Source organism: Myiozetetes cayanensis, unplaced genomic scaffold (assembly GCF_022539395.1).
Source record: "Myiozetetes cayanensis isolate MyiCay16 unplaced genomic scaffold, myiCay2020 scf3, whole genome shotgun sequence".
NCBI classification, from domain to species: Eukaryota; Metazoa; Chordata; class Aves; order Passeriformes; family Tyrannidae; genus Myiozetetes; species Myiozetetes cayanensis.
In genome coordinates, this window is record NW_026087521.1 from 32,456,876 (window position 1) to 32,484,571 (window position 27,696).

A 27,696-nucleotide genomic window follows, 5' to 3' on the forward strand; every position below is an offset into this window, starting at 1 on the left:
ATACATTGCACACAGGGAAGTAAGAGGCCACGCCAGGCCAGCTCAGGATCCCTTTCCCTTACTGCACACCTGTGCAATATGCCAGGCACCTTGTGTATCTCTGCCACTGCTGAGACACAAGTACAGAGTACAGCAGAGCTTGCTGGGTAGCCCTTGGGTATGAGTGTTCTGGATCATAAAACACCCATCTGGAGCAAAAGAGAAGCAAATTATTAGTAAACTAATTTTGCATTATCCCAGAGAGGTCAAGCCTCCTGCATTGAACATGAGACTCACAGATCAGCCAACTAACTGTGCCTCCTGCCATGCAGCAGAGGGAAGGCTATGGTGCTGTGCTGTTGCTGCTGAAAGGGCTCGTGAAGGAGCCACTGCTCAAGGCAAGCCACCACCAGCTCCCACAGCTCCTCCTCTGCCATGTTACCCAGCACCCAGATCTATCATTCTCTCATGAGAGCCACAGCAATGCTTCTGCAGACACCAGGAATGAGGCACCATCTGAGGTGTTATGTCAGTGCCAGAGACTGGTCATGCCAAAGGGAGATTCTGAAGAGGCATCCACAGTTCTCACACCTTTCTCACCATTGTGAAGAGACGGAGCAGGGGGGAAGGAGAGTGGTAGACCCTCAGGGAGAAATGAAAATTTAAAAAACCATAAGTAAATTTAATAGTTGAATTTTAATGCAGCTATTGCTAAAAGGAACTTGCAAGGAAGACTAAATATAGAGACAAATAACCACCTGCACATAAAATCATAGCATCCACATACTGGCTGTATACATTTTTATGACAGTATATTCTTTGATCTTCTTACTGATTTAATGTAGGATTTTCCTCACAGAGGTCAACATTAGAACCTCAAAACATCAGCCCTCAGATTGCACTGAAGAGTGGTTTTCAGTTAAATAACTGATAGATCAGCAGATTGGTAGCAGTTTTTATCTGTGGGCTATTTGGACTCTTTCAAAGTCCCAAGCATAAAGCTGAGTGCTACATACAATATATAGTAGTGCACTGTATTTGTCTGCCAGTGCCTAAAAACATGTCAAAAATGACAGCAGACCATTTATAAATATCCATAGGGCTATACCTCTTTCCAAGGTTAGATGAAACTGTTATGGGGAAATAACCAACCACCCACAATTCCTTAGGAATATCTACACTGCCTCGTGACAAATATTTTTACTACTTCAGTTTTAAAATGCACACCAGAAAAAGATGAATGTTAAATAACTGTCCAGGTCCACAGCACTGATGTGTTGTGAAGGGAGCCAAGCATAATCTTCTTTAGTGTGTGGAAGACTGTCACAAAAACAGAAAAAAAATTGCCTTCCCCTTCAATTCACAACCTTAAAAGCTGAACAGCAAGTGGATAAGCCACAGGATTTGACAAAATGCCATTCATGAAATACCTTGTCTGATCGCATACACAAATCTAGCAGGAGTTTTATCTTTATAGGGCTCACAAGTCAGGGAAATCTTCAGAACACTCCTAGTGCATATCCTTCAGGTGCAACTGTAGTTACTGGATTATTGTAAAACAAAATAAAAGGATGAGAAAATCAGAAACTGAAGATGCAGCAGTGAGCCACCCTTTCCCTACTTCAGTGAGACAGCCTTGCTTTAATACCCAGTTCTTTACATGAAAAGTGTTGCATAGTCTAGGAGTTATATGTTGACTGGGCACCTATAATTTCTAAGGAACTAGACACAGAATAGAAAAATAAACATGAGCACTGTGAATTTCCTTTTATTTCACACACAACCACTCTGATATTTGTGGTTTGTGACTACACTTCACTGGGATTTTTACTTTTAAAAATATGCTGCATAACACAGATGCTATCTGATTATTTCTGATCCTCTGTCCCACCTCTCCAAGGTAGTCACATGTTCATCCACATTTCCTTTCTCATACAGTTGTTTCTAGAGTCCAGCAACATGCATATTACATGAATACATTGCCAGCTGAATGAAAAGAAACCAAATTTCAGCAGTTCATGCATGGTTCTGAACCCCAAAGTACTGCACAGCAGTGTCTGAACCTGCAAACTGGAAACACGCTGGAGTTTTGTCCCTGCTTAATTTTTTCAAATACTGTACATATGCACACCTACATACATACATACACGGTCAGGGACATACAAGAAAGTGTCTCTAAGTGGAATGATCCAATACTTTAACACAACAATGCATCCTGACGTCTTTATTTACTTTCTGAATATTTATATGTCATTTATTGTATAACGATAATAAAAGTGGGGTTCCCACTGTTCTCTACAAAAGCAAAAACACTTGTCAACATACACTGAATGTCTACAGTGACTAATCTAACCTGGACAACCCTGTATAATCAATGCAGCTAGGGAAAGAAGCACCACCAGAAGGTATTACCTGAATTGTAAGTGTGCAAGATTAGATCCCTCCTTAAGGGAAAGGGCTACATCAGGAGAGACATGACTTAGTCCCTGATTATTCACTTAATCTCAGAGACTGCCCTCATTGGAATCTGACATTACCACAATACTTAAACAGACCTGACAGAGGTCAGTGCTCTGTGATGACCATGTCTGATCTAAGAATGATAATATAAATGTATAACTAAGCTAAAATATATCCACTGATTTATCCTCCTCTGGAAAGTTGACTTTTAAGGTCTCAGACATTTGCCAGGACCCTGCAGAGGAGTCACTTGCAGGGTGACTCACATAACACCTCGGATGGTGCCTCATTCCTGGTGTCTGCAGAAGCAGGTCCAAATACAACACTTACATCAGAGGAAGAAGCAGAAGGACATTTGAGAAACATATCCACCTAGTTTTTATTTCAGGAGCTTTTAAAATTTTATTATTTATGTTAGCAACATATCAAGACTGATTTTCAAAGTTCTCGTTAAACAGTGAACTTTCTCCTTCAAAGAAAAAAAAAAGAAGAGAAATTTAGAGGACTCAGACAGATGTCTTGGATTTAAAATACATAATGATTTATTTCCTCATTGTATTAATAAAGGGACACAGAAATAGTCTGAAGCCCTTAAATCCCACTCCCTAGCTGTAAAGTAACATTTTCATAATTTTCTCCAGGTTGTCTGTAAGAAAGAAATCTCATGTTTATCATCCTCTTTAATTATTCACATATCATGTTTACAATCCTCTTTAATTATTCACATTTGCTATGCATGAACCTAGTTGATTTTTCCATAAAATAAATAAGTAAAAAATTAAAACTTCATTAAAAACTAATAAAATTGTTACCCCTTAGTGATCAGTTATGAAAAATGGAGTGATATTACATAATTAACACTCCTCTCCTACAATGACTCTGTTAGTATAAACCATAATTTGGCATTTTCCTATATTTTTAGTGTGGGTCATAATGCTGCTTAAGTGTAGTTGGTTGTATTCCTAGCACCCAGAAGAAAAGCAAATTAGTTTATAATAACTCCTACAGATCTGTTCCAATGATAAATTTTTAGGAGAGCTTTTCTGGTAGCCAAGATCAGGCTGACTAGTGGGACTTTTTTCTTTTTTTTTCCCATATACCATTCTCTAGTGTAACAGTGTTAAATGGGAGCTCTTCACAGGATTTATTGTATATCCGGGTTAAAAATGTTCATTAGACTAATTCGTATTTGAAAATAGAAACATGAACTCGACTTGGGAAAGATACTTGCTTTAGCGAATTCATTATTTTTAAAAGGTCTTTCAGTACTTCCTGTATCCAACAGGCTAGCTTGCTTGTTTCAGAAAGATGAAAAAACAATGAGGGTTAAATGTCACCTGAGATGAAATAAACCACATGAATTGCAAAAATAAAAGTATGATTTCCATATGCCAGTCAGACTATTTTTAATTTAGTTTTGTTCTCACTTCCAGAAAAAATAACCAAACTTTAAGTTCTAAATGCCTTTAACATGAACAGAAAATGTTATTAATCTATTAATGGAAGTCTTAGTCCAAACTAATTAAAATATTTTTGTGCTTTGCTATTTCCAAAAATAGCTGACTGATTCTGAACATTTTTGGGTACTTTTATGACTAAAGAACAGCTGTTTTTAGAATATGGCATTTTTGCAGGCAACAAAATGCAGTGCTCCTTATGTGGGGGTTTTTGGCAGAGGGAGGAGTTGAAAGAAAATTTAAACTTTCACCACTTCAAAAATTCTTTCTTTTTCCCTAACACATAGATTTTACTTCAGATTTGTGAAGCAGAGTATACCTAATCCCCCTCTGGTGGATATGGTCTTTTCTTCAGTCACCTTCCTAAATATAAGCTGTTTTCAGAATAAACCCAAGGAAAACCTAATGTGACAGAAGGGTGGGAAATGTGTTCTGTCTTTAAATAGCTTTGCAGAAAATGCATCTAATGATGCAGGGCAAAACCTGAAAAGTCAAGAAAGGCGTAAGACCAGTGAGCACTGTGCAGTGGGGTGTAGCAGGATGGTCGGCCCTTGGAATGTGGTCAAACAACCGGAAGAATGCCCTATTTGCAAGGTTAGCAGCAGTGGACTAAGACAGTGTGCCATGCTGGTTTTGGTGTTGAATTATGCTAAAACCAGTTTGACTCGAATTACCCTAAAGTTAACATCTGGATAGTGAAGCAAATATTGGGCAGATATGCTAAAGTACCCTTATCTAAAAATGCTAAGCTGACACAGCTGACATAGACAAATGACTGACAGTCAATTACTTTATACTATAAAAGTCCAGTCCATTTTCATATGGTAGGTTCTTCTAACATACTCCTTTCTTGGAGTATGTGTAGAGATTCCTCCCTTGAGCAGGGGCACCCCTCAAGGCTACTCCTCAAGGCTGAGTGAAAGATCTGCCCATGGTCTTTGGTATGGGTGAGTTAGATCACTCTCTACTTAATAATTGTTTCTTTCTTTTTGGCTAGCTTTAATATAATTGCTTTAATAAAACTGCTTGATATAGTGAACTATATTATACTACTGATTTTACCTTCTATATGGTGTAATAAATAATTCTGATTGAGATATTTTTGTATATTCATTTATCATAATATCCATTTTTATAGAAGTAAATCTGATTTGCCATTCTTAATCCTCTGGGACAAAGCTGTACAATCACACCTCTATAATTTCTTAGACTTAAACTATTGACATTCTGGGGCTAAAATTGAATCCAGTTGCACCTAGGCTCCTCTCTGAGCAGTTTAGAAAGCAAAGGGGTCCTTTCTGCACCTTGTGATTCAATGGTAGAGCTTCTCTAATAAACTTTGTCTGGAGCTCCCACTCCATCCATGACATGGGGTTCCTCCTAATTCCTCACTTTTTAACTGTTTTTACCCAATCCCATCTTCTTCCCTAACGTTAGGCAGAGGGCCCGAGTGCCTTTCATTCCTTCGATCCCTCAAGAGAAGTTTCCAGGACTGATGGTCATCTAAACTATACTATGAACAGGAGTGGCCTAAGTAGGATGAAAGGTTAATTCTTTTCTCAGATGTTTCCAGGGCATATCGTCTGCAGGATTCCCTTTGTCTACTGCAACCCAGCTTTCTAGTATACTATGTATTGTTACGATGAGGGAAAAAATATGGATTACTTCCTCATCATAACTGAGATTTTCTGGATTTCCACAGATTCTTAAAACATAAAAACAGGCATGGAAACAGTATTTTAATTCTCCTAAGATGATTTTTAACCAAAACTAGAAGGAAAAGAAATATATACACAGCCTTCATGTATACAATGTGCATCAGTGTAACAAGACGGCACAAAATTACTTTTTCTCCTTCCTTATTTAAACTTATATCTTCTCTCAGATATAGTTATATTTGCTCTTAATATCTCTGGCAGATGTTCTGGAGTGAATGAGGCAATTAAGAAGCCAAAATTCCAATTTCTTCCAGATGTTATTTTCTCAATATTCACTCAGTGGAAATATATTTACTTTCCACTCTGTGGTGTGTAGCAGTTAGCACACCTTCTGGGTTCCATTTCAAAAATATTTCCACAGTTAATCTGACACATGCCAATGCATCTTAGATGGAAGTTAAGCACCAGTAATATTTTTTTTTCTATTGGTACCATATTTACATAACAGAACAAAACCGAGCAAAGTTTTAAATAAATATTTTACCTCAGAAATAGTTTTGTTTTGTTTTTCCTTGGTACAATACTTTCTGCTGTCTTATTTTTAAAACTTAACTTTGGTTTTCCTTAGTCTTCCAGCTCACTGAAGGAATCTAATGATGGTTTCAGCCTTTTCTGTGATTAGTTCTAGTCACTGAGAATGAATTGCAGGCTTAACCACCTCGTCCGTGCTCCCCTCTCATCTGACACATACATAGTCTCGGGTTCAAATTCTGGATCCAGAACAATTCTGACCTTCCCAGCCACTCAGACAGCTCTCCCCTCATACATGGTTCTGGAGCAGAGACTCAGCTGAAGCAATTCTAATAACTTGCACCTAAAAATACAATGGCACAATGCACCCAAGATTTGTGCTGGTCTTAACAGAACACTTTTCTTATGTATATCCTTTCTGCAGCTCTGCATTCACCCAAAATAACCTACACATTCAGCTTTATACTTCAGTCATTCAAGGGCACTTGATATTGAAGCCAGAAATATTTTGCAAAAAGAATTCCAAGTCTACTGCATTTGCTTGAGAACAATTTGAGTACAAGAGTTATACAAATCTATGGGGAAAAAAGAACAAGACAGACTTGGCAGCTCCTGCCTCAGCCTCCTCATCATTACAGACAGAATTCTTGCTCAGTCTGGTAAAGGAGAGCTGCACAAAGCAGACTGCTCTTTTATGATTTTCCTGCTTCCTATCATCTGAACCCCCAAGCCAGCCTCCACACTCCAGTACATATGCCACAGTTTTGTTCCCATCTAAGCAGAGAAGTGGGTTTTTCTTGGCCATACTTAAATAGTACTTTTACGTTCCCAAAGGGAAGGTCAAAATTTCAGTATTATTCCTTAGCAAATTTAAGAATTCTTTCAGACTTTCTCTGCATGCACACATGGCATACAGGGCAGCTGTCAAGAGAATGGGGACAGACTCTGTTCAATGGTGCCCATAGACAGGACAAGGGACAACAAGCAAAAACTGAAACACAGGAAATTCCATTTGAATATGACAAAAACCTGCTTTACTGTGAGGGTTACAGTAACTGGAACAGGTGGTCCAGCAGGGTTGTGGAGTGAGTGTCCTTCTCTGGAGATATTCAAAACCCGCCTGGACATGATTCTGTGCAACGTACTATAGGTGAACCTGCTTTAGCAGGGGGTTGGACTAGATGATCTCCAGAGGTCTCTTCCAACCCTAGCCAGTCTCTGATTCTGTGTATTTTAGCTCATCAAGATGAAATGGAACAAATGCAAAATCCAGGTTATACAACACAACACAATGACATTTGCAGAATGATATGCAGATATAAATGAATCTGTCACAGACCAAATTTCGCTGGCTTCTGAACTGCAATATGAGACTCCATTTGAACACTAGAAATAAAATAAAACCTTTACAATTTTATTCAGACATTATAATTCTGATACGGGAGAAGAGTTCTTAGGCAGATAGAATAACATCCAAAGTCAACATTATCCAAGTCTTCCTGTTAAGAGACTTTCCAAAAGTTTCAGAAGTTTTCCAATAGGTTGTAAATTATTTGCTATATCAATTCAAGGAAGTATTCACACCTACCCTGAAAGCTTGAGTTCCCACCTTTTGAATGAGCTCTGAGAGGTTTTTCAGAGTACTTAGGAGAGATGACTAAAACTGGATATTCTGGAAAATTCCCTGAGTTTTCAGTTAGGTTTGAAAAGCATCTAGTATTTTCTGCAATTCCCATAAATAAATGATAAGCACTTAAAAAACATGAAAATGGTCCACGTAAGCAATTTAAGCAGTGATGATCTTGCATTTTCTTCTTTCATTCAAGCCTGTCATATCTCTGTGCACATATGCATGCACACAGACTGTTGCTTTGGAGCTGTTGGTTTGTGCAGCTTAGATCAACTCTCTTACCTTCTAAAACTATGAAAACTGTTTACAAATTTACATTGAGTCTTTCATGTTGAACTTGATGATCTTAAAGGTCTTTTCCAACCTAAATAATTCTCTGATTCTATGATTCTAAATCTCTACTGCAGTGAAAGACTGCCCCAGTGAGCCTTAAAATGGTAAATTCCCTCAACCCCCAAAAGAACAGAACTAAAATTTTGTGTTCAGAAAGAAAACAAAGAAAGTATTTTTCTACTACTCTTCCCCAGAATAAGTTGACTGTTTCTGAACATTTTCTTGGCACCTGTATGACTAAAGAACAACTGTTCTAGAATACGCCATTATACTAGCAATTACTTAACACTGCTGTAGAGTAAATTCAGTGAAGAGTGTCAAGAGAGAAGGGCACAGTCTTTAGACATCATCAGCAGAAAATTAATGCAGATGGAAGTTAGATTAACATATGCCCTGAATGTTATAGAAATAACCTCCACATGGGATGTGCTTTTTCAGGTACAAACCCACAATCTTAAAATGTGAAATACGCCCGAGTCAGATTATGAAGGTGTGCAGTAGATACCAGCAGACATATGGGACAGTTATCGGTGCACATATGGAATGTATGTTGGATGCATGGGATGTGTGTTGGAAAGTCTGAGAGACAGTGCAAAAAACTTTAAGACTGACACTAGGATATATGTCATCCATACATGAAACCAGATCTAGACTCTGATCTTAAAATGTTGAATCTGGAGAAAACATAATGTAAAGGAAACTGTAAACTATTCAGGTTTTCATTTCAATTATATTCTTGTTTGATAGTTCCAGATATTATTAAAATTTTATGAGCATTCCTCCAAGGAAAAAGACAGGAAAAAATGAAGATGTTATAACAGTGAAGAAAAATCTGCTTGGTTTCTCCACCACAGAAAGCTGATTTCAGGGTCTTGAACATAAACTTTGTATTAGTCATGACTGTACAGTATACCTCAAGATAATCCTGACATCGCCTCCAAAGCCATAAGAATACCCAGACACAGCTCTTCTACAATTAATGTCAAATTCGAAGGCTGGAATCTTCAACCATAATGTACATCAGAGCTCTCCTGCACAGGATTCCCATTTTCAGAGTAACTCAGTAGACTCTTGTTATCAGCATTAAGTATTTATACAAAGAGACAGAGAACGAAATTTCCTCAAAAGGTTTATTTGTGTAAACTCATCTGATATTCACCTTTAATCATTTTCCCATTTACAAGTCCTCTATTACCTGCCCGTACTGGAAGAATCCTCTTTAAAGACAGTGTAACCAATATAGTCAGTGAGTAAAAATGTTGCCAGCAAGGCGGAAAGTTTTGGGAAGTGGGCACAGCCAGACGCAGTTGTTATTGCTTTGGCATAGCATCCTGCTCCGTGGTGATAGCAGTCTCCAAGTCACTAGGTCATTCTCTTCCTTCCTGATCACAGCTGCATCTAACATCCATTCCTTTTCTTTTCTAGTCCAAGGAAAAATTTATTTAAGATGTTCTCTATGACATGATATCCATTTAAGCAAATGAAAATTTCAGAATATAACTGCAGGGCCAGAAAATAATCTTTAAATCTAGAAATGTTAACAAAAATATATATTACTATGTGCTACATTAATTGAGCACTTAAAAAGTCAATGAAACAAGGAAAATTCTGATCAACAGATCCAAGAGAGGGTATTATTAAACCAAGACTAACTGAATAAAATTACTATTGGAGGGGGAGGGAGCATTTAACAATTTATTTCATCTTGTTTTAATTGTTTTAGTCAAAACAATGGCATGCAAATGTAAGCACTTTATTTTCCTAGGTATATTAAAATTATTATTAATGTTATATTAATTATTGTTAATTAATAATAATAACTTAAGAATGCATTACTTAGTACACATAACAAATCTAGAGGACTAATTTGAAACCAAGAACATAAAAATGAAAAAGTAGATCTGATTCTAGTGTTAGGGAAATGTCAACATTTACTCGTGATAGGAACAAGTAACAGAAGGATAAGCATACTATTAGAACATTTTACAATATTTTCTTAACACAAAAGGAGATGAAAGCTTTATCTTCTAAAAGAGAAATTAGCTGAAGAAACAGTTGACCGGTGGGACAGTTATCCAAAGGAAGACAACATTACTACAAATAAAAGGATGGAAAATACCAAGAAGTTTGGCATTTCAAACTGTAAAATCAACTATGTAACTTCTACAAGAATATAATCTTCTGTGCAGTCATCTTCTTTCCACTGCAACACAAAATCTGAATGTATTTAAGAAAAGGATCCTGGGTACTCACTCATGGAAAGTTAATAAAAATCTGACATTAGGATTACAGTACCAGGTCCAAAATACAGAACTGTCCTTTTCCTTTTCTTAGAAAGACATCCAGAAACAGCACTACTTGCCAAATATAAACAGAAATACTTTTAAATTATCAGTATAAAAGAAAATGTATGATATTTCATTGCAACTCTCCTGCTTCTCTCTCCATTGCTGTTTCAAAGACAGACAAGTTTCACAACCAAGGTGATGGGAATGGGGGCAAAAACGAAGGCAGACATTTGCTGTGATGGAGTGATCCATCTGGCTGGATGCCAGGTACCCACTAAAGCTACTATCGCTCCCCTCTGCAACTGAACAAAGGAGAGAAAAAAAAACAACTAAGGATTCATGAGTTAGAGCCAGGAGAGGTCACTTACTGATCGCCATCACGGGCAAAACAGATTCAAAGTAGGGATATTAATTGAATTTATTACTAACAAGGTCAGAGCAAAAGAGGGAGAAGAAAAATAATCTTTAAAACACCTTTCCTCTACCCTTCCTTCCTTCCATGTTCTCCATCCTCCCCCAGTGGTGCAGGGAGACGAGGAATGGGGGTTACAGTCAGTTGTTGTTTCTGCTGATGCTCAGGGAGAGGAGTCCTTCCCCTGCTCCTGTGGGGTCCCTCCCAAGGGAGACAGTCCTTGATGGACCTCTCTGGCATGAGTCCATCCCACAGGCAGCAGTTCTTCCTGAAACTGCTGTCCCATGGGGCACAGTCCTTCATGAATGAGCTGTACTGGCGTGGGTCCCCACAGAGGCCACAAGTCCTACTCAGAAAAAACCTGCTCCACCGTGGGCTCCTCTCTCCAGAGACTGCAGGTCTCCATCAGGACTTTGCTCCATCTTGGGCCTCCCATGGGCTCACAGCCTCCTTCATACATCCACCTGCTCCAGCATGGGCTCCTCCATGGGCTGCAGGGGGGTCTCTGCATCCCAATGGTCCTCCATGGGCTGCAGGGGCACAGCTGCCCCACCATGGGCTGCACCACGGGCTGCAGGGAAACCTCAGCTGCAGTGCCTGGAGCACCTCCTGCCCCTCCTTCTGCACTGACTGCTGTGTCTACATTGTCATTCACACGTTCTCGCTCCGCTCTTCCCTGCTGGAATTTTCATCTGCACAACAACCTTCTGTTCTTAAATATGTTATCACAGAGGCGTTACTATCACTCCTAATTGGCTCAGCCTTGGCCAGCAGCAGGAAGCCCATCCTGGAGCCGGCTGGCATTGGCTCCTCTGGACAGGGGAAGATTTTAGCTGTTTCTAATAGAAGCCACCCCTGTAGCCTCCCCCTCCCCCCCGGTACCAAAACCCAACCACAGAAGCCCACTATAAGCTGGTAGCACAGAGAAGAAATAGGCAAAACTCTGCTATGTGATGATTTCTGCACCCGTGTTCCAGTGAGCCATCAGAACTACTGGCATCTTGGCAATCAGAGAAAATTTTTTTCATCTTTACCCTGGCAGAAGGCCAAAGAATATTATCTGCTGAATTCTAACAGATATGGTATTAACATTTTAGATTGCCGTGGTAGATACTAATATGAAAGTGTTTGACTGACTGTTCAATTTTATCCTCAAGCAAATGGCAATACTGGGATTGGGTTCAGATCCTGATATGACTGGAACTTTCAAATAATGCCCAAGCTAGATAAGAACATCTAATACCTTTCTTCCCTGTGTCTGCTAAAATAACTATTATCTTCCTTTGTTTCTATATTTAAACACTAATTACATTTAGAATTAAGTTAGTGAAAGTTGCACACAAAGCATTCTCATTTAAAAGAATCTATCTCTGGGCAAAACTTCCACAAGAGATAAGACTGTCCATGTTTGAGACAGCAAATATGACAAAAGAATTTGATGAAGCAGGACTGACAGATTAACAATAGATGGGTGGATGTCTCCATCTAATATTTTTACAGACCCTGTTGACATCTTCCAGCTTCACCTGGCACCTCCTAAGGCATACACACACATCTCTGCATGCTTTCAAATTCCCTCATTTAAATCTTAGATATTTTTCTTCTAATTTCAATAAAGAACCTGATAATATGCAAAACAACTCCTATATCTTTTGACAGGTCCACACAACCAAAAGGTGCACGTTAAACATACACAATTTACCCACAGGGTCAGATCCCTCACCAAATGCTGTAGTAGAGGTACTTTAAAAAAGTGTGAACTGAGGGAAAAACAGTACTGTATCCGCTTACCCTTTATATTAGGACCCATATCATGGAAGTAGGAGATCTACATTTGGTGCCCTTTTTAGCTCAAAGGAGTTCAAACCAATCATCTTGTGTCCCCAAAGAATGACATTACCTTCAGTCAGGCTCATTCAGGAAGAAAGAAAAAGAGGGAGTATGTGTCTATCTAGGGGCTACTTAGTTGGACATATCTGATTTCTGTCATGGGCACTGAAGTTACTTATTGCTTTTAAAATTCAATACAAACATCCTCTATTTCTGCATTATGAATGTTTTCTTCTACACAGTGTCAAATCCTCAACAGAAAGAAAAAATGTACATTCCCACTAAACCCCTATAACTTCATGATGAAGGCACTTCTACAGAAAAACAAAGGTTTGAATACTTCAGAGGTCTCCCATGTAACAGTTAGGGCTGTTCTTATCCAGACACTGAGTCTCAAAATGCTGAAAATATAGATCTCAAACAATTATAGGCAATTCCCTAATATTCCTGAATAAAGTAAACTAGACAGCAATATTTCACTGCACTACATTGTAGGTATTTACCCAAGCTTCAGAGCATTTTTGTTGGGAACCTGCACAGTCTTAATCCAATAACAAGACATCAGAATAAGGGGCTGATACAGCCCTTCTGAATGACTGCAACCTCCAGTGCAATACTCCTAGGAGGACAAGCAGCTGCATATATTCTGCAATGTTCCAGTTAATATAATGGTCAAGAACTTTTGGTATGATTTTTTCATACAAAATGCAATGAGACCAAAGTCAGTCAGAGGTCTGTAGTGGGCCTTTTCTTACAGAGTATCCTAAAACCTCGGCAGGACTAATGACTCAAAGATATTTTTTAAAATATTTGAGAAACCAGTGATGCTGAGTAAAGATGAATAGAAATAAAAGAGCTTATAAAGAAATCTTCACTTGGTGGGATGGATTCCCCCTTCCTAGTTTGCCCTCAGACCAGAACCCCTCAATGCAATCACATCTGACTCCTTAAGCCCCTTTCTTTCACCTCAAAAGGCTATTCTTTGTCTCTTCAACAGTCAGCTCAGCTCTGGAGGCTTTCTCCCAACCCACTTAAGATAATTTCATGGGGTCTATAGCAGGCAGTCTCCACAAGAAGAACAATATCTTCTGTGCTGCTGCTTCATATTTAAACATACAGCAAACAGCAAATGAGGAGGAGAAATAAGCAGAATTAACCATCAATGCTCAGAAGCATTTCCACTCAGAAAGGTGGAAGTCTTTAGTAAGCTTCAAGGTACATTTACCCACATCCATAATATACAGTAGTTTTGATAATAAAGTTTTGTTCTGGGAGTCCAGGGACTGCAAGCCAGTACTGGGATTTATACACTGACATCTGAACATGGAGCTATATACGTATAGCAAATAATTACAAATAAATGACTAGATGAATATCAGTCAGTCAATAATTGTAAGGAGAAAGTTTGGCTAGGAGAAAATCTATTGCAACGATCAGAGGAACAATGGTATCTTTAAGGCATGATTCATAATGTAATAGAAGGGTTAACTTTGTTCATAAAATCTTATGTGTATGAGGGAGTCAGAAACTTTTTGTTGTAATTAAACAAGATAAGTTTCACAGACAGCTTGCCAATCAAGCAAGTGTCAATAAACAACTGATAAGAATTGTACCTTTCATCTCTAACAAGTACCAGACGACCACTTAACAGCCACGAACTCAAGTCACAAACAAATTTACATCCAAAAACCCGGTACTTGAGAATATATAAAAGGAGCATTTACTACATTTCAGGGTGTGCCTCAGCAGGGCGCTTGCCCTCCAGGCCACCCAGCGCTGTTTTGCTTTATTATCGCTTGCTTAATAAATTTATCAATGTTTAATTGGAATTGAGTTGTCTAAATTCTTATACTAACTTACAACAATAACACTAAGAGTTTGGAAAGCATTGCATAAGATTCACCAGCATGCCTCAAGTCCCTTGCACTGTCCTAGTGATACAAAAGAACCACAAATACGAGGTTAGTGCAAATATGATATAAATGACCTATTAAATCATCTAAACAGCTGTTCTTATCACCAGTGAATTTCACCCCTTGTGCATAAAACTGGCATGAGGGCATTGAGGCAATGCATACACACAGCTTTTAAGAAAGTGCTATATTATCTCTCCACTGGACAAATGAGTAAAAAAAATAGAAAAGCCCAGGGGTCAGGCAGAGCCTGTCACATGCTGATTCAGTGCAGTGTTAGCATTACTGCACTTGCTAAGAGAGCCCCGCTGAATGCTAGAAGCCTAAAGAACAAACTTGCACCACCCCATTTGTTTGTGAGGGTTTCCAGCCGCACTCCAGAACCAGGTGTACTACTGCCCACCCTGAACTATGACATTATATTTAATTAAACTTGTTCACTACTATGAGATTTCTTCCCCTGAAAAGTTACATTCTCAAAGATACACACCAGGGGACATATGTTAGACTGCATGGAGACCTGTTCAAGGCTTGCCACCTTTTGGTCCATTTTTCTGGAAACATAACAAATTTGGCATAAGACTTAAAAGCTCTTCCAGAGCAATCTAAATTTCTGAGATATCCAAAGAGAATAAGATACGCAGGTGTTGAGGAATGCACTCAGTGCGGGTAGCTTGGTGTGCAGTTGCAGTGCCAGCTGGAGGCTGAGTTCTGGCTGGGAGCCCGAGTAAGAGGCTGTGAACTGCCGGCCCTTTGCATAACAGAGGGCAGAGGACTGGACACTCAGAGATAAAGACGGAGCCAAGACCCAATACTATCATGCATCAGATTGTGAGAGTATAAAAATCCAGGGTTTCTTTTTTTCAGGGTCTGTCACCGGAGGCTCACACCTCGAGCTGTTATATTGTTGTTTTGGTATCGCACTGTAATAAACGCAAGCCATAATTCGTGTCAATAAAAGAATAAACAAATGGATTGTAAAACTTAATTGCACACCCATAAAGAGATAAGGCAGGTCAACAAGGTCATAAGCCATAAACCATCCCTGTTCTCCCAAAATTGAATTATGGTAGACTTAAGTTGAGTCAATAATCTTTTTAGGTGCCGTGTTGTCCAAGAATGTAAGAATTATAGGGAAACTATCACTGTTATAGAAATAACAACTTAGCTTTAGTTGTGAAAATAAAAATATATTAAATTCTTAACCTAGTATTGTGAAATGTATATGTATATAATGTAATTTATATACATGAAATAGCTAGAATAAATGTTAGTCGAATGGTGTATCGGGCATGCAGAGATTCTGGAGCGAAGACTCCACTCTGTGTCCAGCATGCTGTTTGCTTTTTCCATACAGTAAATTCTTATTAGAAAACCTATCATAACTCGAGACATTGTTTCTTGTTGCAGTATATAAAAGAATGCAGAAGTTTGTAATGTTGTTAAAGTGAACATGCTTCCAAAATGGTGATTGTAACTCTTTGTGTAAACCTTTCTCCTTCCCAAGATCCCTCACTGTAACTTGGAATGTCATGAGAAATACCTGAAAGTCTCCCTATTGGTTGTTAACCCTTTCTTGTAATTGGTTGGTTTGTAAGACCTCCTGGACTCCCACTGGTTACATTGTGATTCCCCCAAGAGCTATTTAAACAGGGACCAGAACAATAAATCTCTCTCTGTGTCTGCTCACCCTGCCAGCAATTCGTCTCCTGTGCTCTCTGCCAGGGCAGTGGAGACCGCATGGTGGGGGGGAGGGGGAGGACACGCTCCCCCCGGAGCAAGGGGTAAAAGGAAAGGCCTCTTGCCTGGGGTTTCCCCTCTCTGTCCCCCTTCAACTTTCGTCAGTTTCTCACAGCACCAAGATTAAATTATTTTAAGGAACGAGATGTCTGAGACTGCTATGGGAATCCTCTGTGTGAGTGTGGTGTGTGTAGGGAGTCCAGCAGGGCAGCAATCAGATCACTGGACCCACCTGCTGCTAAGTGGCTTCGGTTGCAGCTCAGCTGGCTTTCAGAACAGCTACTCCTCTGCAAGGAGAAACCAAGATTCATTGTCTCCTTGCAAATAAAAAGACATTCGCTCAGACTTCTAATTTAGTGCAAATTCACAGACAAGTAGGAGCAGCAAACAATGGTTTAGATTATTTTAACTATATGATAGGAATCAGATGAATAAGTTAAGCTTCTGAGTGACATTTTTTAAAATGAAAATAAATTATCATCACTTTTTATCTATTAAGTCCAGAAATGCTCACCTACTTTATTTATCTACCTGGAGTGTTTTCTGGTTTCATAACAAGTTCCTTCTGGTATGTGAGCATTCATGATTGGTTATATTTTTAAATAACTTTTGTTTTCCCAAGTATTTAAAATTAATATAAAATGTATTGGTTTGTATCTTAGAAATGTTAAACTATGCTTAGATTCAAAAAACCTCTTAATTTAGTAAGAATATTTTATTATATTATCCATGCAAAAAAATTTGTACTCACAAAAAATCTCAGAAATATAAATTTTGAAAAAAGTTTTTAGGTTTAGGATAGAAATTGTGTGTCACAGTAGGCTCTTATCTACAAAGGAGTGCTTGTCATGGGCTATCAGTATATTTCTTTCTCAAAAGGACCAGTCCAACACCTGAAGCCTTAAACAAGGGCTACGATATAATGGTCACCAAATCAATTTGTGCTCTCTGTGACAGAAATAGCAAACAGGAAGTGATGCTGAACTGATGCCTGCCTGACATACGTGCCAGTGTACACTGTATGTTTGCACAGGTTTGTTTTCCAAGGGCTAGCAATGAGTAGGAGGATCAGGATCATTTTTTTATCAGTTTTTAGACTTATAATCTTGACAACATCCTTTTGGAGATGGATATAGCTCTCTTCTCATACGTAGCTACTGCAGCACAAATGGATCTGGTACTGCGAGCTAACTCATGTGTGCGTGTACTTGAGTGAGGCACCCATCACCTCCTATCAGGGTCCCCAGCAAAACGAAAAAGAAAAAGCAGTGTTACTGGGGTTTTTTTTACAGAAGACAGGATAAACAGAATGTGAGTTATGCAGGAGAACCCATAATCCTCTATGCAGAAAAAAAGTGAGGTTAGTGATGTTTTAAACACTGAGTGTTTATCTTGTTTAGCTCTTGGACTTTCTGTTCAGAATGATGAAACTTCAACAATCAGCCTAGATAATGGAAGCAGAAGTGTCTTCAAATCAGACTTTTCAAGAAAAAGAAGGATGGATTTGGCACGCACATCCCACTGAAAAGATGTAATCTGAAATCCTACTTTGTAGCCCTGATGAGTTACTCAACTGGACCTCAGAGTCTGGTTCCCCATGCCATGCTTCGGCCTCTGGTTTTCTTGCTGCTGACTTGGGAGTTCTCATTTGTGCCATATTCCTGAAATAAGTGCAACAAGCCTAGAGATATCCTGTCAGAGTCATCTGTCTATATTCTTCCTGAAGTCTGCCTGGAGAGCAGAATGCTCATTAAACAATTTTTCACGCACGGATTATATTTTTCTTATTTTTCTTTTCTTTTACAATTGCCTTCTGAAAAAGAGATGGGTTTGAGAGTTAGTGCAACTAGTGTCTAATATGAGTAAGTCAATCGGAAAGTAAAGATTTTTTTTAAATGCAGATTATTGATTTTTGAAATTGTAGGGGCTTCTTCAAAGTCATTGGGGTTTGTCATGTCAATATGTTAGGAAGGACTTCTAAAAATGAAGATTAATGATGCTAGGGATAATTCACGCTGAAGAAACTCACACATTTCTCAGTATTTGGAGAATATTGGTGAACACAGTCAAGTTCTCCTTGAATGTACCTTAGCTCTGTTTCTGCCATGAGAGTAGGGGGAAGATTTTCTATAACATGACAGAAAGTTAAACGTCCAGTATCTTTGGAAATCAGTGGTATTTGAGCTACATAGTTCTGATTTGTGCTTTTTAAAAAATTCCCCATATACAGTGAGTGTAGCCGATTTACTAAATCCACAAGCCCAAATATTTGGCTCAAAAAATCTGAATATTCTTTCTTTCCAAAAGAAACCGAACATGTTCAATAGTTGCTTTTCAAAATTAAACATGCAAGTCATGCTTCTTACTATTATTTTTTCCTTCAAGGTTTGTTCATATATTTTGTTAAAAGCATGAAAAATTACAAATTAAAGAAAAAGAAGCTTTTTGTTAACTTGCAGGAATGTTAAGAAGTCCCTATAGCTAATAATCTGATTTTGCAAGGGGGCTCAGGCACATATCTATTTTTTTATCCAAAAAGATCAAGTTAAATACTTCTTAAGTTATTTCTGTTCTAAAGCCGAGGCTTAAATGCTAATTACTGTCCAGATAATTAATCATATAGTTCTGCTGGGGTTTCCCTCACACAGAAAATCTAAAATTGGTGGTGGATCATTCTGTTCTCAATTATGAAGCACTAATTCCTCAAATAGTCCTTAGGATCGTAATTTGTTTCTGTGAAATACTTGGTGATAGGTTTTACTCATCAGTTTTTCAAAAAGAGTCACAAGAATACCTTGGAAAAGTTTGAATTTAATTGAAGTAAACACAGCTTGACCAGTCCTTGTGTATGAAACCAAAATTGTCTGTATATGGGCTTTTTGATTTTAAAAGAAAGATAATCAAAGACAAAGAATTCAAAATTCAGGCTAGGATATCTTGCCTCTTTTCCAACAGGCAACTAAACTGGGAAGCCACAGCACAAATCCATATTCCAATTTGGAGGGGAAACAAAGGCTGAGCAAAGGGATATCCATCTTGGATATCAGCAGGACCACATCAGAATCTGTTTTGTCTGTAGCCAAATTACAACTTGCACAAGACTTTGCAGAAAGTGTCTCTGCAACCTAAAGTCCTTAATCATTGAGGTATTTTGAAGAAAGATGTCCTCACACAACAGAAAAATATCCAGGAGCTTGATACATAAAAAATACCTGCTCATGAAATCCTATAATCAGAGTGAACATTATAAAATGTACACAAACACAGAGAAATTCACTGACTCATGTTTTTGGAATTCTTTTCCTGGATTTAACTCCTTAGGTCTTGGTACTGTTCATGTCCCATCCTTACTTTAGCCAAGTTATTACAGTTTATTCCGACCTTGTATAAGCAGATAAACAGACACTATATGATGATGAGAAATGGAGTTCAAAACCATATTATACTGCAGATCACATTTCAAGTTATATTAGCCTGTAAGAAGACATTAGTATGTGAATTCGGAGAGCTCACTCCTTGCATAGGATTTACAGAAACACACACATGCAAAAAGAGACCTTTTTACAAGCTTCTATAAACCATCACATCTTATGCTGGTGTGTATACATATTACGGGCTGGAATGACCAAGAGGAAAGAAATCTCACATTGTCACAGGCTACCAAAGTTCCTGGTTCAGTGTTAGGAGTGAAGCATAGAAGTCAGACAACACTGCAAAGCAGTGGTCTTTTTTTGGTGATGAAACCATCACATTCAGCACTCATTATCCATGAAGTTAGCCTTGACATATAACTGCACACAGTTGCATCACAAATGTTACTAAAAATTGTTTCTTTCTAGGGTTCATTCCAGGAATTCATTTGCAGCACACATATCTGCTAGCTAATTTTATGAGATAAGCAGTATTCATTATTGTTTTTTTTTTACTTTACCACCCTTTTTTTAGCATATTTTCAACTGTACCATCATTACAAAATTACCTAAAGTCAGAGAACACTGAAAATGGCAGCGAGGTACTTCAATTCTCAATAAATTAATAAAAGTCTATCTACTGAAAGCTCTCATTCATTGCTATTGATTAGTGAACCAATATCAGAAGACACAAACATATGTAAGTGAAAAAGGTCACAATGACCGGACACTTCTGAATTTGTTGACAGAGTCCACAGATACAGGAGCGTAATAGAACAGAAAATAATTTCTTACCTTTATGATGATTTGCCCCAGACGCTAATTTCCCCCACAGCGTTACAACAAATATTATTATTAGCAGTTTTCCTTTTGTTGCTTTCTGTAAGTATCTCTTATTCATCCTGAAAACAAACATACACAAAAATAAATATTATCTTAAGATTTTTTTAAAAGACAATTTTGGCTTAATTCAGGGAGAACTCACTAAGTTTTTATAAGTGTCTGGCTGGCAACCCTCAAGTCTTAAATTCTGTTTAGCTCTAAATGAGGTACACCAAATAGAGCAGCAGTATAACTTCCCTCACTGGTCTGCCAGCATTCCTCCACCCTGATCAGTACCAGGCAAATTCAACATCATCATCATCTTTTCTTGCAAGGCACAAGCATTGTTCATAACCACAGTGGACTCCAAGGCTGGCAGTAAGGATGAATGCATGCAGCTATGAGCAGGTTTTGATAAACAGAGCAGTTTCACTACTGTGTCTGGGGCCAGTCATGGTCAGTGTGGTTCTTTCTGACCACACCGTGGTCTTTTTAGCTTTTGGGATTGCAGGTCTTTTTGACTTGTGCCCACAAGTAATAAGGCACTAACAGATTTGATTAGACCTCTAGCACATGTACCAATCCTCCCAGACAAATCCTGTTAGGAAGACATGAGTGGTTTGGAAACATGAACTCAAGCAGGGCAGATTCACTGGTCTCTCTCCTGTCTACCTTTGGGTAATGAAAGATTTACTGCACCAAGAGAAACTGCACACAACTCCCCTCATCTTGCTCAATGATGTTTTCACTGTGACAGCAAGCCAACATGGTGGTTTAAGCACAAGATAACACGACTTTACTATCTTTCAGTAACTTCCTCCAAAGTCAAAATTCCCTCCCACCTGCCGAAAAGACAAGTTCAGGAATGTAGGCTCCAGTGCTTAAAGATTACAGCTGAGTAGAGAGTGGCAAGAGGTATAATAATGAATCCCTCTCACTTCATTCTCTGTAGAAGAACCCTAGGGAGCTGGCTAAGAAACAGCTCTGCACAATGATCATGTTTCTGCTGATAGCTCAACAGGACAATGATGCCTATTTCAAACCACTTATACTAGAAAAGCTGCAAATTTGATCACTTGAACAAAATTGTTGCTGTGGAACTAGGTTGCCTTTCTGAGCAGAAAAAATGCATTGCTTCAGTATGGTTGCGCATTTGTTTCCTATCACATTCATAAGAAACCTAAAGGAATTTAAGCGCATCTCTTTTGCTCTGTTCATGAACAATGCTGTCTTGGGCAACCACAACTCTGTGAAATGCAGACCGCTCTAACACAGAATTAACCAGTAGTGTGTTCAAAGTCCCAAATCATTTTCCATTACTTTAAAACAATTCCTTTCCTCTGAACAAATTTCTTTCTAATAGAACAGCATGTGCTGATAAGGCAATACACATGCCACAACTCCAATCATGATTTTCAGGCTTGAAACCAGACCACTTCCCCCAAATCTGCTAATCTTGCTCTCCAGGAGATTGATGAGATCTTGTTAAGCACCTCTAAGTTTCCACAGGCTCTGTGCAAGAAAACACAATTGCTCGAATTAAGAACCCACTGAAAAGTGCACCAAACCCTTTTAAACCTGAATTCAAAGCAACAAAGAACTCAGCATCCTTTGATAGAAGTAACACATCTACAGTGTGTTTCCCAGATGTTCAGATAGTAAAGAGAGAGGAGTAAGCAAGTACTGTAGTAGGATGGTGCATGTGCCTCTGAAAGCCTGAATGATTAAGAACCACAGGGGAAGTCATAGTGTGCTGTGAACCACACCAAGCTCTGCCTTCTTGCACTGATTCCAGTGACTTTGGAGTGTAAACTCCATATTCATCATCAGCTCCAAGTTTATGAAACACTCAAAGCTAAAGGGAAATACATTATTTTGCACTGTAAATAAGAACAAAAAAAAAAAAAAAAGAAATTGGAATGCATATTCAGCATATGCTCTTTCACAGCTATCTTTGTGAAAAGAATATGAATTAACTCTTTCACTCTGGATTCTCATACTGCACCTGTTATGCTGCTGGTTCCAAGTCATCTCTCATTAAAATCAAATCTTTCTTCCTCACCTACATAGCACTGCTCAAAACCCAGTGGGATTTGCACCATTAAAGCAAGGTTGACTCTAATACAGTTTCTTCCTCTATTCTGCTGATGCCAGATTCACTCATTGTGCTGTGAGACTGGCAGCAAATGCACATCAGAAAATGCAAAATGCATAAGGAAAAATAGGAGCAACAAGGGAAAGAGAGAAAACCAACCTATCTGCCTGTGAACAGCAGCCCCTCAGGATGGATGGCAGAGAGAAGATAGAAACCTCTGTACACAGCACAGCACATCCAAGAGGAGTAAGCCAATACTGAGTGAGAATAAATTGTTTTCTGCAAAGTAAGGGAAGGGTTTCAGCTTTAATTAGAAAATCTGGACTCAATGTCATGGCCAGGTTTTCCAATCATGATAAAAACAACACATCATTTTTGTACCACAAGCCTATTACATTATTCTGCACTAGTTATTTTTGGTGTTTACCTTTAGAAGGACAAAAATCTGAACTTTTTCAAATAGTAGTCCCATAACAGGCATAATTAACAGAAAAGTCAGTGCAAGTAGCAGTTCTAGCTTGAGACTAATGGTTCAGAGGCCACCAGCAGGAGAAAAAAAACCAACTTAGGAGATAAAGCATTCATAACATCCTCAAATAGAAAAAGTTGGAAGATTATGATAAGCTTCAAACTAATTATGCTGCCTAGACCTAGACCTGTGGTTGTGTGCATTATCTGCTCACGATGGTCAATCCAAGGACAGATGAGAGGCTGCATAAGCACAAACAAGGTATGAAGCACCCTGTTCCCAGCAGTCCTGCTACATACAGGGGCCACACTGTAGCAATACAGCCCTAGAAATAAAAAATGAAGGGTTTGTACTACAAGAAGCTGAGTGGTTGGTATGCATGCACTTCATCAGCAAAGCAGGTCAACAGCTAATAATGAAGGAGAGGTCATAAGATATGCTCAGTATCTGAGTGCATGCATTATCACCTGGGCTCAGAAACTCTGATGCTGATTACTTTTTGTGCATTTGCAAAACAGTCCATATATATATATAGCACTGAAAAGACACTGGAACTAGATATCATTTGACCTCAGCTCTGAATCATAACTATTGGCCTCTTGCAACCCTGATCCATGTCAAGCAAGTGCATCCAGGAAATAAAATTGAGTCCATTCCAGTACTGTTATTACGCTAACATAACTGGCTGTGTTAGAATAAATGAGCTCTAAAATGAGGTCCACTGTTGCTAAAGTGATGTAGAGCTCCACAGACAAACTGTAACTATTAATCTGAGTGGTTTTCTCTTTGAGATATTTTTGTCTTCTGTTTACCTTTGTTTCTGCAGAACCTCTCCCTCGCTATGATCCATACAGCCTTCGATAATGCCACATACGCCAAAGCTGATCAAAACAGAGAACAGCCATGCTATAGAAACACCTACATTTAAAAATCCATTTTACACAAAAATACAAACTTTATGTGCAACAAAAATTTCCTTCCGTTTCAAACCGCAGCATATTGGAAAGAAACCCAAGGAATTCTCAGCACTTTCATACAGAAGAGGACATGAAAGGTTGCTATGTTTGAGATCAATTTTCAATGTGCTTTGAGGCAAGGAAAAAAGAAAGATAGCTCCTTTTCTGGTTCAGGGACCCATTCAAAATATAACAAAAAGATGTCACCCACATAATTCAAACAGGCAGTGGCTGTGTGAAATGGCTCTGTTGTGCCCAGCTCTTCACTAACACTATAACAAAAGGAATAAATTCACAGGATTTGTTGCTTTTCCTCCCTAAGATTCCTTTTCCCCAAAGCACACTTCATGAGACCATCACCAATCTGGTATCATGTACTCAAGAATAGACTGTGTTGGTGATTAGTGACAAAACACTGCAGGAGTTTTTGTCTCAGGGTGAAACCACAACTGATCCTGCAGAGAAGGTTCACAAGCTGCCATGTCAGCAGAAATCCTTTGCCCCGGCCTCTGTGGCTCAAGAGCAGCAAACTGTGAATATACTCACAGGATGCACAGGTTCTCCTTGTCACTACTCCACCTCACTCTCAGCTCCCTCTCAACAGCAGATGTGATCCAACCATTGGGCTATACTGAAAATACCATACACAGATGTGTATTTTCAATGTAGCATCTGCAAGCTTTTGAGTTTCTACTTTCTTCCTTCTTTGTTTCTGGGCTTGAAATCAGCCACCTTTCCAACAGTTCAGAATTAGAGGAGAATCACATGGGAACTACCTTACATTGTATGGTCAGTGCTAAATTGCCTTGCTTTCTGATTTTAGGTGAAATGCAAACACATGCAATCTTTATTGTTGAGGAGAAAAAAACCTGTAAGGAAATATTAGCTTTCATTCTTCCTTTAAAAGATTATATACAAATAAAATTCTCATCTGTTTCCTAGGAGTAACTCCATTTTTCTCTGTTGCTCCTTATCTTTCTTTTCTTTACAAACATGAGCTTCTGTGAAGCTGTTCAAAATTCATTCTTTCCTGCTTTACATATGTGGAAACTTTCACTGTCAGTAAGATCAATTTTCCTTTTGCAAACACATACATCCTGTGAATGCAAATGTTCATAAAGAGACATAGAAGCCTATTTCCTATTGAATCATGACAAAATGCTTGAGACAAAAACCTGATGATAGAAAATTAGTCCCACATCCTCTTATTTTCTTTTTATGACAAATACTTTATTTGCTACTTCAGAGAAAGCCTAAATGAGTAGTAGAAATCACTTGAGACCCCAAGTCTCTTGTATAGAAATAATGCAGCCAGTTAAATTATGTTCTGCACTGTGTTGAATCTTACATTAGTTATTAGTGTGTTAGTTTCTACATCCCACGCAATGCAGGTATTTCCAGTTTTATTTAGCCTTTTCTATGTAGGCTAGTGCACATTTAAAAATGCCCCTCTGATGAATAAGGTCACTTTGTAAAAGTAACACCAACGTGACCCCTGTGCATTTGCATATATATAAATTCCCTCTGTGATATTCCTGTCATGTTTGCTCAGTGAACAAGTAATTTGCCACTCTCATTACTTCAGATGCAAGGTAGCTTGTGAAAATCAATCTCCTTTCTGCTTCATACATCACAGCCTGTAACAGACACAAAAACAAGTTCACTCTTTGAAGCTGAGGGACAAACATGGACCTGTTCTCACAAGCTACTTTCTTTGATCAAGGTTGGCAAGGAAAAGAAAGACAATAGGCATTTAGCCTAGCAAAGCATGTCAGCCTCAGGTAGGAGACACACAGGAAATCTCTGCATGCAAAGCAAAAGGTGTCAGTTTTGTTGGTTTCAGTTTTTTTGTTGTTGGTTGGTTGGTTTTTTTTCAAAAATTGTTGTTTTCTAGTGTGGATCATTCAATAGTCAGAATAAGTAGCCATAGAGAACTTAGTCCCACTATTGAGAAATATTCAGAAACAGTTAAAGCAACGTAGGCAGACCAGTACAGTAAATATTGCCACTGTTCCTTTCAGCTGAAGTTTAACAGTAGAAGCAGATTGAAGAATTTTAGGCTTTAATGCCATAAAGAGGGCTTTTGAAAGGCTACTGTGCTAAGACTTAAGACACTGAGGCAAATGAAATCTTCTTGCCAAAAGTATTTAAGCATATGATTGATATGCATGCCCACGCTTGTCTTCTATTTAAATCAGTGTAACTTAAGCACATACTTAAATTTTAGCACTTACTTTCCCAGAAATATATGTACACAACATGAGTTCTTGAGTAAGCTTTTATAAGAGATAGTTTCAAGAAAAGAAAATATCTCAAGTACCTGGAAAATAAAAAGTTATGGAATATATGAAAACACGCAATAAACTAAAAAACATTCTTCTTTACATACGTCAATTAGTTTCCCAGTAGAGGGAAACTGTAGACAGATGCACATACCAGGTAATTACATTTGCCAACAGTCTCATAGCACTTGGATGTGAAATTTACATATATATTATTGTTTCCAGAATCTGATAAGAATGAATGCTCAAATTATCAGAGCTATAAAATACTTTAGCCACCTAGCTGCATTCCATCTCCCAGCTAGAAACACTGAGAGATGATGGAGAAAACTTGTTTCTTCCAAAAGGGTATGTATGGTTGTGATGATATCACCTTGAAAACTTAGATGATACTGATAAATGGTCTTCCCTCTAAACTGCTATCAGTGTTAATCTCCCATTTCCAGATTAACCCAGTTCTTTGTAGACACAGTTGATTGTAATTTTCACTTTCATTAATTTTCCAATGCAACACCTAACTGAAAGCAATAAAGAAAGCAAAGAAAGAGTAAACAAGAAATGCACAGCTCTCCTAGCCAGCTTCAACTAAAACAATACAGATTTAACTGTGTATATATTAAATTTCTTTTTTGGTCATTTCATTAAGATCAACAAGAGAGTGTTCACCTGAAGAACATTGATGCTGACATGTTACTCAGTACAGAGAAAGAAAATGTCATGAATTTTTTGGGGGGTTAGATTCTATACTTCTATGTATTTAAGAAAATATAAAACTAACAGTAATAATCTAGCATTAGACCTACACATGCTATTCATTGTGGTTTTAAGTGTTAACATAAAACATTACAGAATATTTAAACATCCAAGATATTCTAATATCTTTAATCTGCCCAGTGATGTCCTACACACTTGTGAAATAAATTCTGACTGTTAAGTATTCAGTATTAGAGGGTATTTAGGTTTCAAGTCTCATCATTCCCTCTGACATTATTATACCACTTTGAGATATTTCTCCCCCCAGTTTCTATGCTTAAGGGAGCTTTAAGTTGCAGGGGGTACTAGCTGTTCACTTAATCATCACGGTAGCAGTATTTGGTTATATCTTACATGTGATCCTCCTGCATATGATTATTTTCTTTATTCATATCTCACTGACCAATCAAAAGCTTAACTGAAAAAAAGGATAACTGTGCAGTGGGCTTTGAACAAAAAGTCTCACTGAGACCTGAATTACGAGGTGAACTGTGATTTCATAAAGGCCACTGCAGTGGCAGAAATAAGCCTCCAAATCCATCAAGGCACAGAAAGCATCAAATATTAGTGGAGAATGGCAGCTGAAGTGCCCATATTTAATAGCAAGGATGAAAATTATCTGGACAAGTGTAAGCCTAATATTCTGACCTCTTCAGTTTGCAAGAGCTTTGAAGGCTT

The 27,696-nt window shown here is 38.3% G+C and overlaps 1 protein-coding gene across 5 annotated transcripts in view; it reads right to left on the reverse strand.

Annotated features, from left to right (window-relative positions):
• TAFA2 (TAFA chemokine like family member 2) overlaps positions 1 to 27,696 on the reverse strand; it is a 179,104-nt gene that overhangs the window by 37,565 nt on the left and 113,843 nt on the right. For 2 of the 5 annotated variants that reach the window (XM_050323822.1, XM_050323819.1), the window contains one exon: positions 20,437 to 20,543. In XM_050323822.1, coding sequence (XP_050179779.1) covers positions 20,437 to 20,542 — 106 coding nt within the window. In that variant the 5' untranslated portion in view covers position 20,543. Of the gene's footprint in view, positions 1 to 20,436; positions 20,544 to 22,717; positions 22,741 to 23,839; positions 23,909 to 27,696 lie in introns of those variants that run through there. The other 3 variants (XM_050323821.1, XM_050323818.1, XM_050323820.1) reach the window with 3 other exon arrangements.